This window comes from Petromyzon marinus, chromosome 17, assembly GCF_048934315.1.
Source record: "Petromyzon marinus isolate PM22_M1 ecotype Great Lakes invasive population chromosome 17, UKy_Petmar_22M1.pri1.0, whole genome shotgun sequence".
NCBI lineage: Eukaryota > Metazoa > Chordata > Hyperoartia > Petromyzontiformes > Petromyzontidae > Petromyzon > Petromyzon marinus.
This window is the reverse complement of record NC_133683.1, coordinates 12077110-12091897: the sequence shown is the minus strand read 5'-3', so window position 1 is coordinate 12091897 and position 14788 is coordinate 12077110. Positions and strand designations below refer to the sequence as shown.

General features: G+C 53.5%; 1 protein-coding gene across 3 annotated transcripts in view; it reads right to left on the bottom strand.

Annotated features, from left to right (window-relative positions):
- The window catches only part of LOC116943328 (uncharacterized), a 158806-nt gene that overhangs the window by 88207 nt on the left and 55811 nt on the right, over window positions 1-14788 (bottom strand). For all 3 annotated transcript variants that reach the window (XM_032956122.2, XM_076067630.1, XM_032956123.2), the window contains exons 9-11: window positions 13436-13508; window positions 6523-6590; window positions 1748-1845 (exon numbers count right to left, since the gene is read on the bottom strand). In XM_032956122.2, coding sequence (XP_032812013.2) covers window positions 1748-1845; window positions 6523-6590; window positions 13436-13508 — 239 coding nt within the window. The remainder of the gene's footprint in view (window positions 1-1747; window positions 1846-6522; window positions 6591-13435; window positions 13509-14788) is intronic.

The following is a 14788-nucleotide window of genomic DNA, read 5'->3' as shown; positions in this document are numbered from 1 at the left end:
GGACATGTATAGCAGCAAAATTATCTAAATATTCTCACTGCAATGTTTCTAAATGTGGAGGGAAAAACCGGAGGTCTACGGAGAAAAAAAATGCACGCGACCACCGAGAGAACATGTAAACTCCAAATATACAGCGGGCGTCAGGGTCGGGATTGAACCCCCGACCTCCTGCATACCAGTCGAGGAGGATAACATCACACCCGAATCAGCCCGCACACAGCATGTCCTCGAAAAGGCCGCTTGCCCGTGACGTACCGTGCATCTGCTTTCCTAACTCAATCCCCGTTATCGCCATGCACAATTAACGCTATTGACGATAAACACCATTTACAAAGCGCTCAAAGTTTCACGATGCAGACGCAATGTCCAATGGAGAATTCGGAGTTGCGGAGCCAGAGCTCACAGTCATTCGTGTGCTGGCCTGGACAGGTGAGGACCTGCACAGATCAGAGCCTGGATAGGTGAGAGCGTGGATGGGTGAGGGCCTGGATGGGTGAGAGACTGATGACTGAACAGGTGAGGACCTGCACAGATCAGAGCCTGGATAGGTGAGAGCGTGGATGGGTGAGGGCCTGGATGGGTGAGAGACTGATGACTGAACAGGTGAGGACCTGCACAGATCAGAGCCTGGATAGGTGAGAGCGTGGATGGGTGAGGGCCTGGATGGGTGAGAGACTGATGACTGAACAGGTGAGGACCTGCACAGATCAGAGCCTGGATAGGTGAGAGCGTGGATGGGTGAGGGCCTGGATGGGTGAGAGACTGATGACTGAACAGGTGAGGACCTGCACAGATCAGAGCCTGGATAGGTGAGAGCGTGGATGGGTGAGGGCCTGGTTGGGTGAGAGACTGATGACTGAACAGGTGAGGACCTGAATAGATCAGAGCCTGGATAGGTGAGCGCGTGGATGGGTGAGGGCCTGGATGGGTGAGAGACTGATGACTGAACAGGTGAGGACCGGCACAGATCAGAGCCTGGATAGGTGAGAGCGTGGATGGGTGAGGGCCTGGATGGGTGAGAGACTGATGACTGAACAGGTGAGGGCCTGAATAGATCAGAGCCTGGATAGGTGAGAGCGTGGATGGGTGAGGGCCTGGATGGGTGAGAGACTGATGACTGAACAGGTGAGGACCTGCACAGATCAGAGCCTGGATAGGTGAGAGCGTGGATGGGTGAGGGCCTGGATGGGTGAGAGACTGATGACTGAACAGGTGAGGACCTGAATAGATCAGAGCCTGGATAGGTGAGAGCGTGGATGGGTGAGGGCCTGGATGGGTGAGAGACTGATGACTGAACAGGTGAGGGCCTGAACAGGTGAGAGCCTCGACAGGTGAGGGCGTGGATGGGTGAGGGCCTGGATGGGTGAGAGACTGATGACTGAACAGGTGAGGGCCTGAACAGGTGAGAGCCGCGACAGGTAAGGGCCTGGACAGGTGAGGGCCAGGACGGGCGGGAGACTGATGCCTGGACAGGTGAGGGCCTGAACAGGTGAGAGCCTGGATGGGCGAGGGCCTGGACAGGTGAGGGCCAGGACGGGCGAGAGCTTGCACAGGCGAGAGCCTAGGTGGGTGAGAGACTGATGCCTGGACAGGTGAGGGACTGGATGGGTGAGGGCCTGGACGGGCGAGGGCCTGGACGGGCGAGAGACTGATCAGGTGAGGGCCTGGAGCTGCTGCTTGAAGGTGGATGGTGCTTGGGAGCTGGCTCCGCGCCCTTTGTGCTGTCTCTGCGCGGTAAGTCACAGACCCAGGGCAGAGATGACGCTGCCCAGGGTGACGAGCGAGCGGTTGATGTTGCTGCCCTCGGTGATGCGGTCCTTGTTGTAGTTGGGGTCCGCTCTCTCGCTGTCAATGCACACCAACACACAAAGACAAAGATCCCACCGTGTAGCCTTAACAGACTGTTGGGGCAAGTGCTGTTAGTGAGCAGCGCCTACGAAGGCCCGAACGGCACACGAGGTGGTGGGTGGCCAGCACGGTGTTTACGCTATGCGCCGCTGCAGGCATTGTCACGAGTTGAACGGGTGGGGGGGCAATCTACAGGAACTCGGTTCAGCGTTGTGAATATGGCCCCCGTGCACAGGTTGTGCGATACGGTAGAGAACCCTTGTCCCGTCTCATTGAGGGGACCACGTGCTGCGCAGAGGCCGCTCCGAGTGCATATTTATTGAGCGACACTTGGGCCAGCTGATGAGCGACTCTGTCACCGCTGAGACTCGCAAGGCAAGTTGTGACAACAGAGCCACCTCAACCCACGTGTTGGTATTGGTGCCAATTCCCAGCATTGACCACTAGAGGCCAGTGCAACACAGGCACCGTCAACTCAAAGCGCCTTAAATCTGTGAAAGGGGAGGAAAAAAAACACTCAACGCATTGGTCAAGAACACTGTGTGTGGCATGAAAAGGAACAATAAATATTTAATAGGCGAAGTTTCGGGAAATGGCCCTTCTTCATAGTGCATAAATTATTCATTTCGCAGATAATTCAAGTGCTACGAAGAAGGGCCATTGCCCAAAACGTCGCCTATTATATATTCTTATGTCAAGGCCACACAGCGTTAGCGATGAATGTGCTGAGTTTTTGCTATTATCATTCATCGGTGATTGTGTGCACCAACTGTCAAAGCAACAACAGCAGCACCAAATAATTTCTTTTTAAAAAAATCTGTGCACGTTACTCCAACGACACGCTGGATCGAACACGTACTTTCAACAAACACTCGACGGATCCCTAAGAGCGGATGCCAATGAAGTGGCGGCGATGCCGCATTTGCAATGGGCTGGTGGGGTCGGTTGGTGGTCGCATCTCTCAGTAGATTTCAACGTAAAAACGGTCGGGCCCTCAAAGTGCATTAATCGTTGACACTAAAAGGTAAATTAATGTGCGTTAAATGCCGGTTTGGTGAGCTGGCACGCGTGCGTTAAGTTTACGTGTATGCTGCGTGCATACTTTTACACCGACTATGTATCTGTCACCCAGCGATGCATGGACCCATCGATTGTTAAATATCATCGATTCTCGCACTCGCGACAGACGCTTTCGTATTCCACGCTTTTGTGGAAATTTTCCGCTAAAACGGAGCAAATAAAATGGAGAGACGAGATGTAAATAATGACAAATGATACAAATGAGAAGGCAAACATCAAAGCAAGAACAGATCGCCGGGTTGCTATCACAGCTTTCCGAACACATGGCAATGGAACCGCTGGGGAGCGAGCCGTTACGAGCCTAATATACAGCACAAAATTAATATTCATTTACATCCCTTCGTCAATCCACTGCTGGACGAAGGCCTCCAATGACAAAGGTCACCCGTTTGGCCTTAACAGACTGTTGGGGCAAGTGCCGCTGAAGGTCGGCACGGGATGAGATGGGGCCACCTTTGTCTCCCTCGTGGCCTCGTAAGCGAGTGAGCATCTCTCATCACACACTCTAATGAGTCCTGTCCATCACAAATGCGCAGGTGCTAACTTCGAGGTTGAGTCGACCTAGGGGAGGCCCAGGAATGGTTCGGATAATCGTCACTGGTGTTGGCCGTGAGCAGGAATCGAACTGAGGTGCTAACTACTACTATCTTCTTCTTTGGTTCTTTCGGTAAAGTCACGTAGAATGAGAATAAAATAATAAATTGATAAAATAAAATAACAATAATATTCTCATGACGTTTCGGCCACAACACAAGCGGCCTTCATCATCACTCCAGCGCTGTCCTCCAGACAGTCTCGTCCCTTCACCTGATGAAAGCCGCTTGTGTTGTGGCCGAAACGTCGTGAGAATATTATTGTGTTATTTTATTTTATAAATTTATTATTTTATTCTCATTCTACGTGACTTTACCGAAAGAACCAAAGAAGATGAATCCTTGCAGTCACGAAAGCTTTAAATCGAAACTACTACTATGTTAATTTTACCGGGTAAGACCCACTGAGAGCTTTTAGCTCTTTTTCAGAAGTGACCTGGCCAACAAATGATGGCTCAACGAAGTGGCTCAGCACGTGGAAATGTAGAGCAGCCAAATACTCCGAACGCACGTGGATTCTGAATGTGGAGAGAAATACTGGAGGACCTGGAAAAGATCTACGCAACCACGGGGAGAGAGACATGCCAAACTCCAAATATACAGGCATCAGGGTCGGGATCGAACCCACGACCTCCTGTATACCAGGCGAGGGAGTTAGCATCTCACCACTGTGGTGCCCGGGTTCGTATTGCATGACGGTCACTTTGGTTATTCGACCATACTTCACCACGCAGGTCAGTGTGGGTTTACCGCAGGGGGACATCTTAAGACCAGATCACAGGTATCCCTTCTCTACGTCAGCTGTGGCCTGGATTCAATGTAATTCAAGATTCAGCTCCTGTCTCGCTTTGACCGTCTCATTTGCAGTGTTTCTTGTTTGATCTTGTCTGTACAGGCATTATCGCCGATACCAGTAGCCTGACAGGAACATTCACGTCTCAGTTTGCACAACCCACGAAGCATACTGATTGTCCCACATGGTAGACGTAACAGACGCATGTGTCTGTGAATGTGGGAATCCATTTGGACCGACGAACCAATCGATGCTGAACTACCCGTACAAGCGTCGTGACGGGAGTGGAAACCGCCACCTCGCGAACGCGCGAGAGAACCAGGTCCAGCCACAGCTGGCCGAAAACCCGGACTCAAACCTAGGCCTCTTGGCAGTGAGTGCAGGTCCGGCTCTCCAACACAAGCAATTGCTCGACCCAAGCCACCCTCATCCTCATCCCTCCCTCCCTCTCTCCTCCTCCTCCTCCCAGAACTTTCAACTCCAGGCAAGTTTTACTGCCCCGGCACCTAACAGAATTACCGCGTCTGTTTGCACAGTTGGTGGGTGCCGGGCGATTGGGGTCGAAGCTTTCGGTTGCTAAGGCGCGATGTGTGGAGGAGGAGGAGGAGGAGGTGGTGGTGGTCGGGGGGTGGGGGGGGACGCTACCGAGTCTGTAAGCAAATGCCTTCGACAAACAAGAAGCAAACCAATATTGATTGTTACGCCAGTCGGCCATGTAATTTACGATGCACTCCCCAGCGGCATGCATCCCACGTAACAACCGGGACGCTGGCAAAGGCACGGCCATCCATTGCCTTCAGCGCTCTTTCAGTTGTTCGGGGGTGGGGGGGGGGGTTCTTGTCACCTCTGAAAAGTATTTAACCACGATTTGCTAAATTGCTGTGGTTTGTCCGTTCCTAAACGTCTTGTCCCTGGAACAAGCGATTGCGGTGCTTCGGCTGTGTTAACTGGGAATCGCTCTTCGGAATCATTTCTGAAAGGGATGATGCTGCTGATGATTCGTTTGCTGATGATTATTCTGCTGCTAAGCTGCTGCTGCTGCTGCTGCTGCATCTGCTGATGATGCTGTTGCTGCTGCAGATGATGATGATGCCGATTCCATACTAATGGTGCTGCGAATGACGATGCCGATAAATATGTTTCCGTTCTTAAAACATAAGTCTGGATGTGGCATTTTTTTCCTATCGTGCTTGTGGCAGCGTTGAACCAAGGCCAGCGTTGCGCCCCGGTGTGAGGATCAATCAACCGCAGGCTTGCGTTTGGCGGCGTCTTCTCGGCATTGCATTTTGCTGGCGGAGGAGTTCTGCCAACGCTATGTCCGGGTGGATTCGCGAGCTACGGGACTTCCAGCTTCTTCATGGTCTCCGCAATGCGGAATACTTTCCATGGAAAGCGACTTGATGTTGCGGCCGTCTCAGTTGACAGACGCAGCGACGGTCAAAGCAACGGACGAAGCGGACGCTTGAAATGTAGCGTCCACGTTGCCTTCACAGACTGTTGGGGCAAGTGCTGTAAAGCGAGCGCCTATGAAGGCCGGCACGGCATACGAGGGGGGTGGGTAGCACCAGGTCCTGGTCGCCTTCGCCATCCCCGGTGACGATGCTTAATCGACTTCGGGGAGGCCCAGAACCGGTTCCGATAATCGTCACTGGACTTGGCCGCGAGCGGGAATCTAACTTGGGTCGCCGGGTTCGTATCGTTACAGCCGTCTGGTTGATAGACGCAGCGACGGACAAATCGGACGTGGAACGACCACTGCCAGGGGACGGCAGTGAAGGGAACGTGGAGTCCCCCAGCAGAGGCACGCACTCCGCTGGCTGCAGAGGATCACGGTTCGAATCCACGGGCCACCCTGATTAATACCGTAATATTCATAATAACCACAGGCGTTAGAGATCCCTCGACGTATCATGGGACCTCCCCCCTTTGCCACATTCTCCAAATTCGAAAACGACGCAGCAAATTTACTCCACTGGAGTTTACCCAGCAACCATTTCTCCCCCACTGTGAAAACTTGGCAGGACCCTCCTGTGAAGTGAGGTTGTCCTGGGTAAACAAGCGGAGAGAGAAAAAAACGATTGTGGCCCAACGGCCTAAAAGGACTGGAAAAAATAATACAAATAAAATGTTCCTGTAAGGAAGGAGGCATTCGCGAGTATTAATCGCATATTTAGCAGGGGGAATCGGAATTGGACGCAGTTTACTGACCTTCCCGCCAGGTCAATGAGGTTGATCTTGCTGACGATCTCCGAAGGCAGGTTGTTGTGCAAGCTGGCCTGCATTTACACACAAACAAAAGACAAAGGTCACCCCCCCCCCATATAACCTTAACAGACTGTTGGGGCAAGTGCTGTTAGCGAGCGACTATGGAGGCCGGCACGGCACACGAGGGGGTGGGTGGCCAGCACCACGCCCGGCCGCCTTTGTCTCCCCAGTGGCGATGTTTACACATCGCACCAGGTACTCATTTGAGGCTGAGTCAACCTATGGGAGGCCCAGGACCGGTTCAGATAATCATCACCGGTATTGGCCGTGGTGAGCGGTAATCAAACTCGGGTCGCCGGGTTCGTAGCGCAGCGTGCTAACCATTGCGCAACCGCTTTCCGTTGCAATTACACACATAGACACACTCACAAGTAGACCCATGCACACTTAACAATCAAGACAACGACCCCCCCCCCCGCCACCTCCCTCGGCACAGCGTTTGAGCGACTCTCGGGGACAAACACCGTTAGCCAAAGGGGTGGCGGTGTAGCCAGAACAACGTCTGGTTGCCTTCTTCCCCCCCCCCAACGCCGATGTCTCCGCACCACGCCGGCCTCAGGAGGCGCTCGTTACCGGCGCTTGCTCCCATGGTCTACAGAGGCTACATGGGAAATGCTTGTTGAATACACACGCACATTGGGTGTCACTCATCATTCAAGCCATTTTGAAGGTCACGCCGCCTGGTTTGATTATTGTCCCCTGTTAAACTGAAGCTCCGTGAGTTTAAAGACAATCTCAACACACGATAAATGAGCACGAGAAAGAGATTGAGCTCCTGCACACGTAGCCTTACACAGGCCTGCACACACCCTCGTGAAGGTCCTTGTACCTTCAGTCTTCAAGCATGAAGACTGAAGGTACATAAAGCGAGACCCGAAGTCCTGGCCTCTCCGTGGTATGGACAGCGACCCATGCCAATACCCGCCGCCATTCGCCACTAAGTGACGGTGACATCGCCACGACGCCTGTGCCGCACACACAGAGACGTGGGGAATAGCCCCTGCAGCTCGACGGCAGGGGTGATACAGGGACGTGCGGTCAGGGGAGGCAGAGCCTCACCTGTCATACTCCAATGAAAATAGCTGTTACAAAAAGTAAAAAAAAAAGGATAATAAAATAAAATAAATATTAAGATTTTTCCACTGATCTGTGTTATGTCATTTCTGTACGATTCCAATCATTTTTAGAGTCAAAATCGCCAAATTTGCGGAGCTCCGCTGCAAATACAGGAAGAGACGAGAGGTGAGGCAGTGACGAGCTCAGCCTCCCCTCTGATTGCGCAACCCCTCAGTAACTGGATGGAGCACGGGCAATAAGCGCGTGTCTGTTACTATCTCAGTGTCACCAATGTCATGTTTGTAGACCCCTTCATTACATGTCCTCACCTTCCATACTCCAGGTAACGTATTTCATGTATGTGTATAAAGATATTTAGGCTCGCTGGTCTCGTCATGAAACTGCAATGAAAAAGCACCAGGGGAGGCAGCTATCACATCTGCCTCACTGAGGGGGACGTGTCTAACACGCCCTCCTCAGTGAGGCCACGCCCCCTCAGTGAGGCCACGCCTCCCTCCGTGAGGCCACACCCCCCTCAGAGTGTGAATCTGGCTCTGATACTAGCCAGTGCCTCCCCAGCCATTGACCTCACCGCACGTCACTGGAGTGATGGATCTTTAAGACTCCATCAGACACCGGTGCGTCGAGGCTATTGTCCAGAAACCTCATCATCTATTCCGTCTTGTAAGCGCCGTCTCATCTGAACCATCTCATTTGCCCCAAGTAGCGTCGTCTCATTCATCCCGAACATTGCTCTGAATTAAAACGGTTGCATCGATTTTGCACGGAGAGGTAGTCGATTCTCACAGCCCCGATACGACTGCAAGGTACTGCAGCGTTCGCGTCGAGGATTCGTTTTTACTGGGCTACTCGCCGCACGCCCGCTATTAGCGAGGCTTCTCGGCCGAGGCCCGGTAACCGCATGCCAGCTTTTACATTAAAATCGTGGTCCACGCATCCTGTCATTAGGGCAAACGGGGGGGGTGGGGGCGGGGTGGGTGGGGCGGTGGTGGGGGGGGCGGTGTTTGGGATGGGCGATGGTTGGGTGGGGGCGGTGGTGGGGTGGGGGGGCGGTGGTGGGGTGGGGGGGGGCGGAGGTGGGGTGGGGGTGGGGGTGGTGGTGGGTGGGGGGGCACTCGGCTCATTACTTCCCTGATCCCCATCGTTTAGGCTCAGATGAAGAGGATCTCCACCCAAGCCCTAGGGTCGCCAACTCCCCGCTCATTAACAATTGGCTCCGTACACCAGCCACCCAGCCGGGGGGGGGGGGGGGGCCCACTCACGTGCCGCCCAGGAAATAAAGGAACCTGCGGCAGCAACAGCTCCTTTGGCTTGAGACCCCATTGCACAGCGGGGCACAACGGGACTACGGAGGCATTCCACGGAGTTCGGGACTAGTTTGGCCAGGCTCGGTTTAATGAGCCCGAGGGATGGGAAACAAAGCAGCCCGGCACGCTGGGCCATCGTGTTTACTTCCGCCGCCCTTAGGGACACTGATTAGTTTACTCTTAAATTGTCTCCATAAAGTACAGGATGTTTCCATCAAATGCTCGGTGCCGAGCTCTACGATGCGTCTCGGATTGAGTAGGCCGCGGCACTGAACGGTTCTTAAATTCACGATCCTTACGGGCAGAGGAGAGGAGGGCGGTGGAGGAGGAGCAGAATAGATGGCCGGGGGGAAAAGATGTTCCAGACAATGGGGGGGCAGCAGCATAAGAGCATAAGTGACCCCCCACTGAATGAAGGTTGACTGGGAACTCCGACAGAGAAAACCTTGGCTGCTGGAGCGGACACAGTGTGGAGGGGAGCACAGAGCGGGATGAGAGGCAGGCAGCGGCGAGTCCATGGAGGATCTTGAAGACGGTTAAACCGACCGACGGACAGACGGACTGATAAGACGGCCTAGACTATCAGGCAGCTCTAGCTATCGGGATGTACGCAGGAATGTGCACATACACCGCAGTGAACACCTCCGGGCGTGCGCCCTTTTGTTCTCAGGGGCCCTTTAAAGCACGAGGGTGGCGGCCATCGGCGCCCCAGTGCCAGGTGCCTCCGCTGCTGAGGCCGCCCTCATTGTGTGCCGAGAGGGTGGGGCCCCGTGTGCCTCCCGCTGTCTCATTTCCCGACTTTCACAAATTCGTCATTTACGCTAGACAGCAGCATCGCCCAGGCAAGGGCAGTCAGCAACGGCGGTCACCGATCTTCATCGTCGTCGTCGCCGCTGCGGGGCCATGGTCTATCCCCTGCTGGATGAAGGCCTCGCCAAGGTGTCGTCACCGCGAACGATCCTGCAATCGGGCTGAGCTCATCGCTCCACCCTCTCTTTGGCCACCACTCCGTCATTAGTTTAAGCACGTGATTTGCTTTTTCCTTCCCTACACTTTGCACTCCGATCGTTTTCGTTGTTGTTGTACTGTTTGTTCTTGTAACTTTCTGACCCGCCCCGACTGGACGTCCGTGAAAAAGAGCTTCGTAGCCCATCGGATTTCTCCAGGAGAAATAAAGATTCAGATTCAGATTCAGAGCCTCACCCACTGATCATAATCCCTTCTCTGTGGACGTGTCCTGCCGCACGCCCGCCTACCATTCCTTAACGGTCAGTACCCATTTGCATCCAAACTGCGTGTGGTTCTCCGAATCCATGCTTCTTCACGCACCGATCCGGAGGGCCTCGGGCTACTGTCAACAGGTGCCTCTTCCAATCTGCCTCTGAGGCCGGCACATAAATTGCGAACAAGGACAATGGGACCATTCCCAAGGGGATGGAGGGGGTCTGGGAGGGCCAGATGAAATCTCGAAGTGAAAATTCTTGAGTACGATAACAAACCGATCTCATGAGACCTCGAAAGTTGAAACCGGTGCAGGGTTTTTTGCCGCTTAATAAGGAAATGCTACTGGAAAGCATTGGTCCAGACGGCCCAGAAGTCGATGAACTAAAGCATAATTCTTTTTAGCAATGAAGCATCCCATTATCTGTTTATTAAGTTGTTTATTTGTTAGCTGATGGCAGTTCACCAGCTTTACATACCATAATCAAGTCAAATGCCAAACAGAGTGTCATATATTTTCATCTTGTGTGCTCCGGCCTGTTCGTTGCAGTAGCCTCAAATAGTGACTTCTACACATAAGCGATATCCTTCACACGAATTACAATCAATTGTAATGCGCGGCGATTCGACGCACGAATCGCACTCATCAACCTTAACACTGCCCGCTCGAACCCCCACGCTTGTTTCCCGCAAGTGGGGCCCGGTCAACGGCGGGGGGTAGGGAGGAAGGGGCTCTACCCTCCTCTCTCTCGCGCGCGCGAAGTGCAAGCCCGAAGTGCAAGCCCGGGCTTGTCAGGGGCCGTGGGGCGGCACTGATAAGAGGGAGCAGCCGCCGCCTATCGAGTTGCCACTCAGCGCAACGGATCCTCAGCTGCGGGCGATCGCGCCCGCCCTGGCGCTAGCTCAACAGCCGTCGGCCGCCGGCGCTGTGGAGGGCGCCCCTCCAGTTGAAGGCACTCGGGAGGCCCCCGCGCACCTCGTGTGGCTCCGCGTGCTGGCGCTGCAGCGGCCAGGGGAGGAAAAACAGGGCATCCTGCGGGGGCTGGCGCAAGCCGTTTCTCCCGCCCGCCCCCCCCCCCCCCCCGAATTCCTTGATGATGTTATTCAGTTGCGTTTTTGGTTGCTCGAGCCTTGGACGTTTCATGAATCCTGGGCACGTCAGGGGCGCCACGGTGGCGAGATGTTAACTACCTCGCCTGGTATGAAAGAGGTCGTGGGTTCGATTCCGGCCCTGACGCCTGCTGTATAATTGTAGTTTGCGTGTCTCTCTCTCCGTGGTCGTGTGGATTTTTATCTGCGTCCTCTGGTTTTTCCCCTCCACATTTCGAATCAACATCACGCGTTTAAGAGTATTTTGGCCGCTGTAAATTTCCATGCGATAAGCCACCTCGTCGAGCTATCATTTGTGGCAGCAAGGTCACTTCTAAAAAATAGCTACATAGCGGCTCATTGGGCCTTACCTGGTATATTAAAATAGTTTACACCATTGGAACCTCCTTTGCCAGCAGCAAAATATGAGAATTGGTGTTTTACCCTTTTATCTGGCAACAAAACTGACACCTTTTTTTACAAGGAGTCATGTTTGCATTGACCACAATACCTGCGGTCGGAATGCAAACAAAAAACACAACTCTGATAATGTATGTGGCACTGTCCTTGAAATTGATTGGTCCACACCCGAGACAGCTTTTAGAGCCTCGTCTCACGTGGTGTTGGACCAGATGACGCCAACAGGTGCACAACTCAAAGACAATGCACCATCAGAGTATGAGAGCTCGGGGTAAGCATTTACACCATTGGAAACCTCATTTGCCAGTAACAAAATATGATAATTGGTTTTTTACCCTTTTATCCGGCAACAAAACTGACACCTTTTTTGCGCCTTTTGGCGTCATCTGGTCCAACACCACGTGAGACGAGGCTCTAAGAAAAGCTGTCTCGGGTGTGGACCAATCAATTTCAAGGACAGTGCATACATTATCAGAGTTGTGTTTTTTGTTTGCATTCCGACCGCAGGTATTGTGGTCGATGCAAACACGCCTCCTTGTAAAAAAAGTGTCAGTTTTGTTGCCAGATAAAAGGGTAAAAAACAATTATTATTATTATTATATAAAATAGTTTAGTTTATCATTTTGTTTTATTTGGGTCTGGCGCAAGCCGTTCCTCCCACTCGCCCAGTAGATTCTTTGGGCTTCTTTAAATGTGGTTGCTTGTTCATAATTGAATCACGACATCCTATAGGTATCACTTTGGTTATCCGAGTCCTAAGTGTTGCCAATGAATCCTAAGAACGTTGAAAATGTCATTTCAGTTATCTTGAGTTTTGAGTATTTCGACAGAATTCCAAGGACACTATCTATACATGGCTTAATTTTGCTTTTTGAGTTCTGGATATTTCTAACAAACTCCTATAAGAATATCACGACGCATCTGATTTGTCTGTTTTAATGTTTGCCAAGCCAAAAATTTGACGGTTTTTTTTTAGTGGAGTCATTCGGCTGCTTGGCTGAGACCATCGACCGAGTGAACATGCCCGAGCGAGAACCCGGGGTGATCGGCGATCTCCACTTACAATGGGAAAAACTAAAGCAGCACACAAGGGCGGAGGCGGGGAGGTGCGGACACGGATCCAGCATCGCCGTCAAATCCGTCCCCGCCGCTAAAACTTGCCCGCGTCCCAGTGGCACGCTTTCAACCGCCGCTGCAACAAAGGCACGCCGTGAGAATCTCCCAGCGCCACCCGCGGCGCTGGCGCGGTTGGCATGGGCCCTGCCTGCCAGGAATTAAAGGGGGCCTCCTCCGCCCCCCCCCCCCAACCATGGTCCACCGCTGCCCCCCTCTCACCGCTCGTCTCCGCGTGCTGCACGCGCCATCGGCCGAGTCGTCTCTGTGTCACGTGAGCAAGTCGCGTGACGCGCGCCCTCCGACCGCGGCCGCCCGACCGCAGGACTTGACCCTCCCGAGTTTCAACTTTGACCTGCCACCAGACTCGGCAGATTCCTACACTGCCTACGCCAAAGCCGGCGCACCTCCAGCCCCCACCGCCGGTGCTCGCCCCCCCCCCGGCCTTCCCTGCACTTCGTAGCCCCGGGGCCTGAGAACCTCCGAGCCGCGGGCCCCGGTGCAGTCGCGCCGCCAATGCACTCGACAGCCACCGCCACTGGGCGCGATGCGAGGCTTCCCGGGAGCAGCGGGCGCGCCTGTGTCTACGCTGAACTTCTTTCGCACCGTACACGGACAACCGCGCTAACCTGGGTGAAGTGGAGGGTGAAGATGGCGTGGGAGCGGCTGCTGGCTTCGTGCACGTGGGTGCTCGCGATCATCCTGAGGCAGACAAAGACAAAGATCCCCCCGTATAGCCTTGACAGACTGTTGGGGCAAGTGCTGTTAGCGAGCACCTCTGAAGGCCGGCACGGCACACGAGGGGGCGGGTGGCCAACACCACACCCAGCCGCCTTTGTCTCCCTAGTTGTTATATTTACACACTGCACTAGGTACTTATTTGAGGCTGAGCCAACCTAGAGGAGGTCCAGGACCAGTTCAGATAATCGTCCTTGGTGGTGGCCGTGAGCGGAAATCGAACTCGGGTCACCAGGTTCGTAGCGCAGCGCGCTAACAATTACACTACCACTCCTCATATACACACACACACACACGCACACAGAGATCCCCCGTATAGCCTTAACAAACTGTTAGTATGGGTGCCCAGTACCATATCATGCCTGGCTGTGTTTGTATCCTTAGTTGTGATGTTTACACATCAAGCCCAGGTACTCATTTGAGGCCAAGTCGACCTGGGGGATGCCCAGGACCAGGAATCAAACTTCGGGTGGCTGGGTTCATAGCGCAGCACTCTAACCACTACACTACCGCTCCCCATGCGCACACAAAGGCAAAGATCCCCCATACAGCCATAACAGACTTCTTGGGGAAAGAAGTGCTGTTGGCGAGCATCAAATTATGAAGTGCCCGGCACGGCACACGAGGGGGTGGGTGGCTTGCACCACAAGCGCACAAGCAAACACACGCACTCAATAACCTTCCTCTACAGCGCGTGGTGTGACGCTCACGGTCCGTGCCGTTCGGTCTGCAGCACCTTAGGTGCTCTGCGTGGTGTACAGTGTGCACGGTCCATGGTTCGCGCTCTCGAAGGCATTCAAATTTATTATTTTATTCACGTGCAACCCACCTGCGAGCAAGCCACCCGACCTCGCAACACCTCGGAAGCCAAGCGGGAATGAGTCTGCATGATCTATACTTGGAGTGTGAGTGTTCGCCCCCCGCGGTCTGTTTGTATTTTTCTCTGGGTCCTCCGGTTTTCCCCTCCACATATAGAATCGACGTCACGTGTTCAGAGCATTTGGCCACTGCTATACATTTCCACACGGTGATAACCCGCTTCGTTGAGCTGTCATTCGTTGACGGGTGACTTCTGAAAAAATAACTGTACAGCTCAGTGGGCCTTACCTGGTAAAATCTAAATGTTAAAATAAAAAGTTAACAATGGTTGGGTGGACGACCACCAAGCCACAACATCCACACCGCTTTCGACCACCTACGCAGCGGGTGGCAAGCACACACTCCTCACCTACTCACTCATCCCG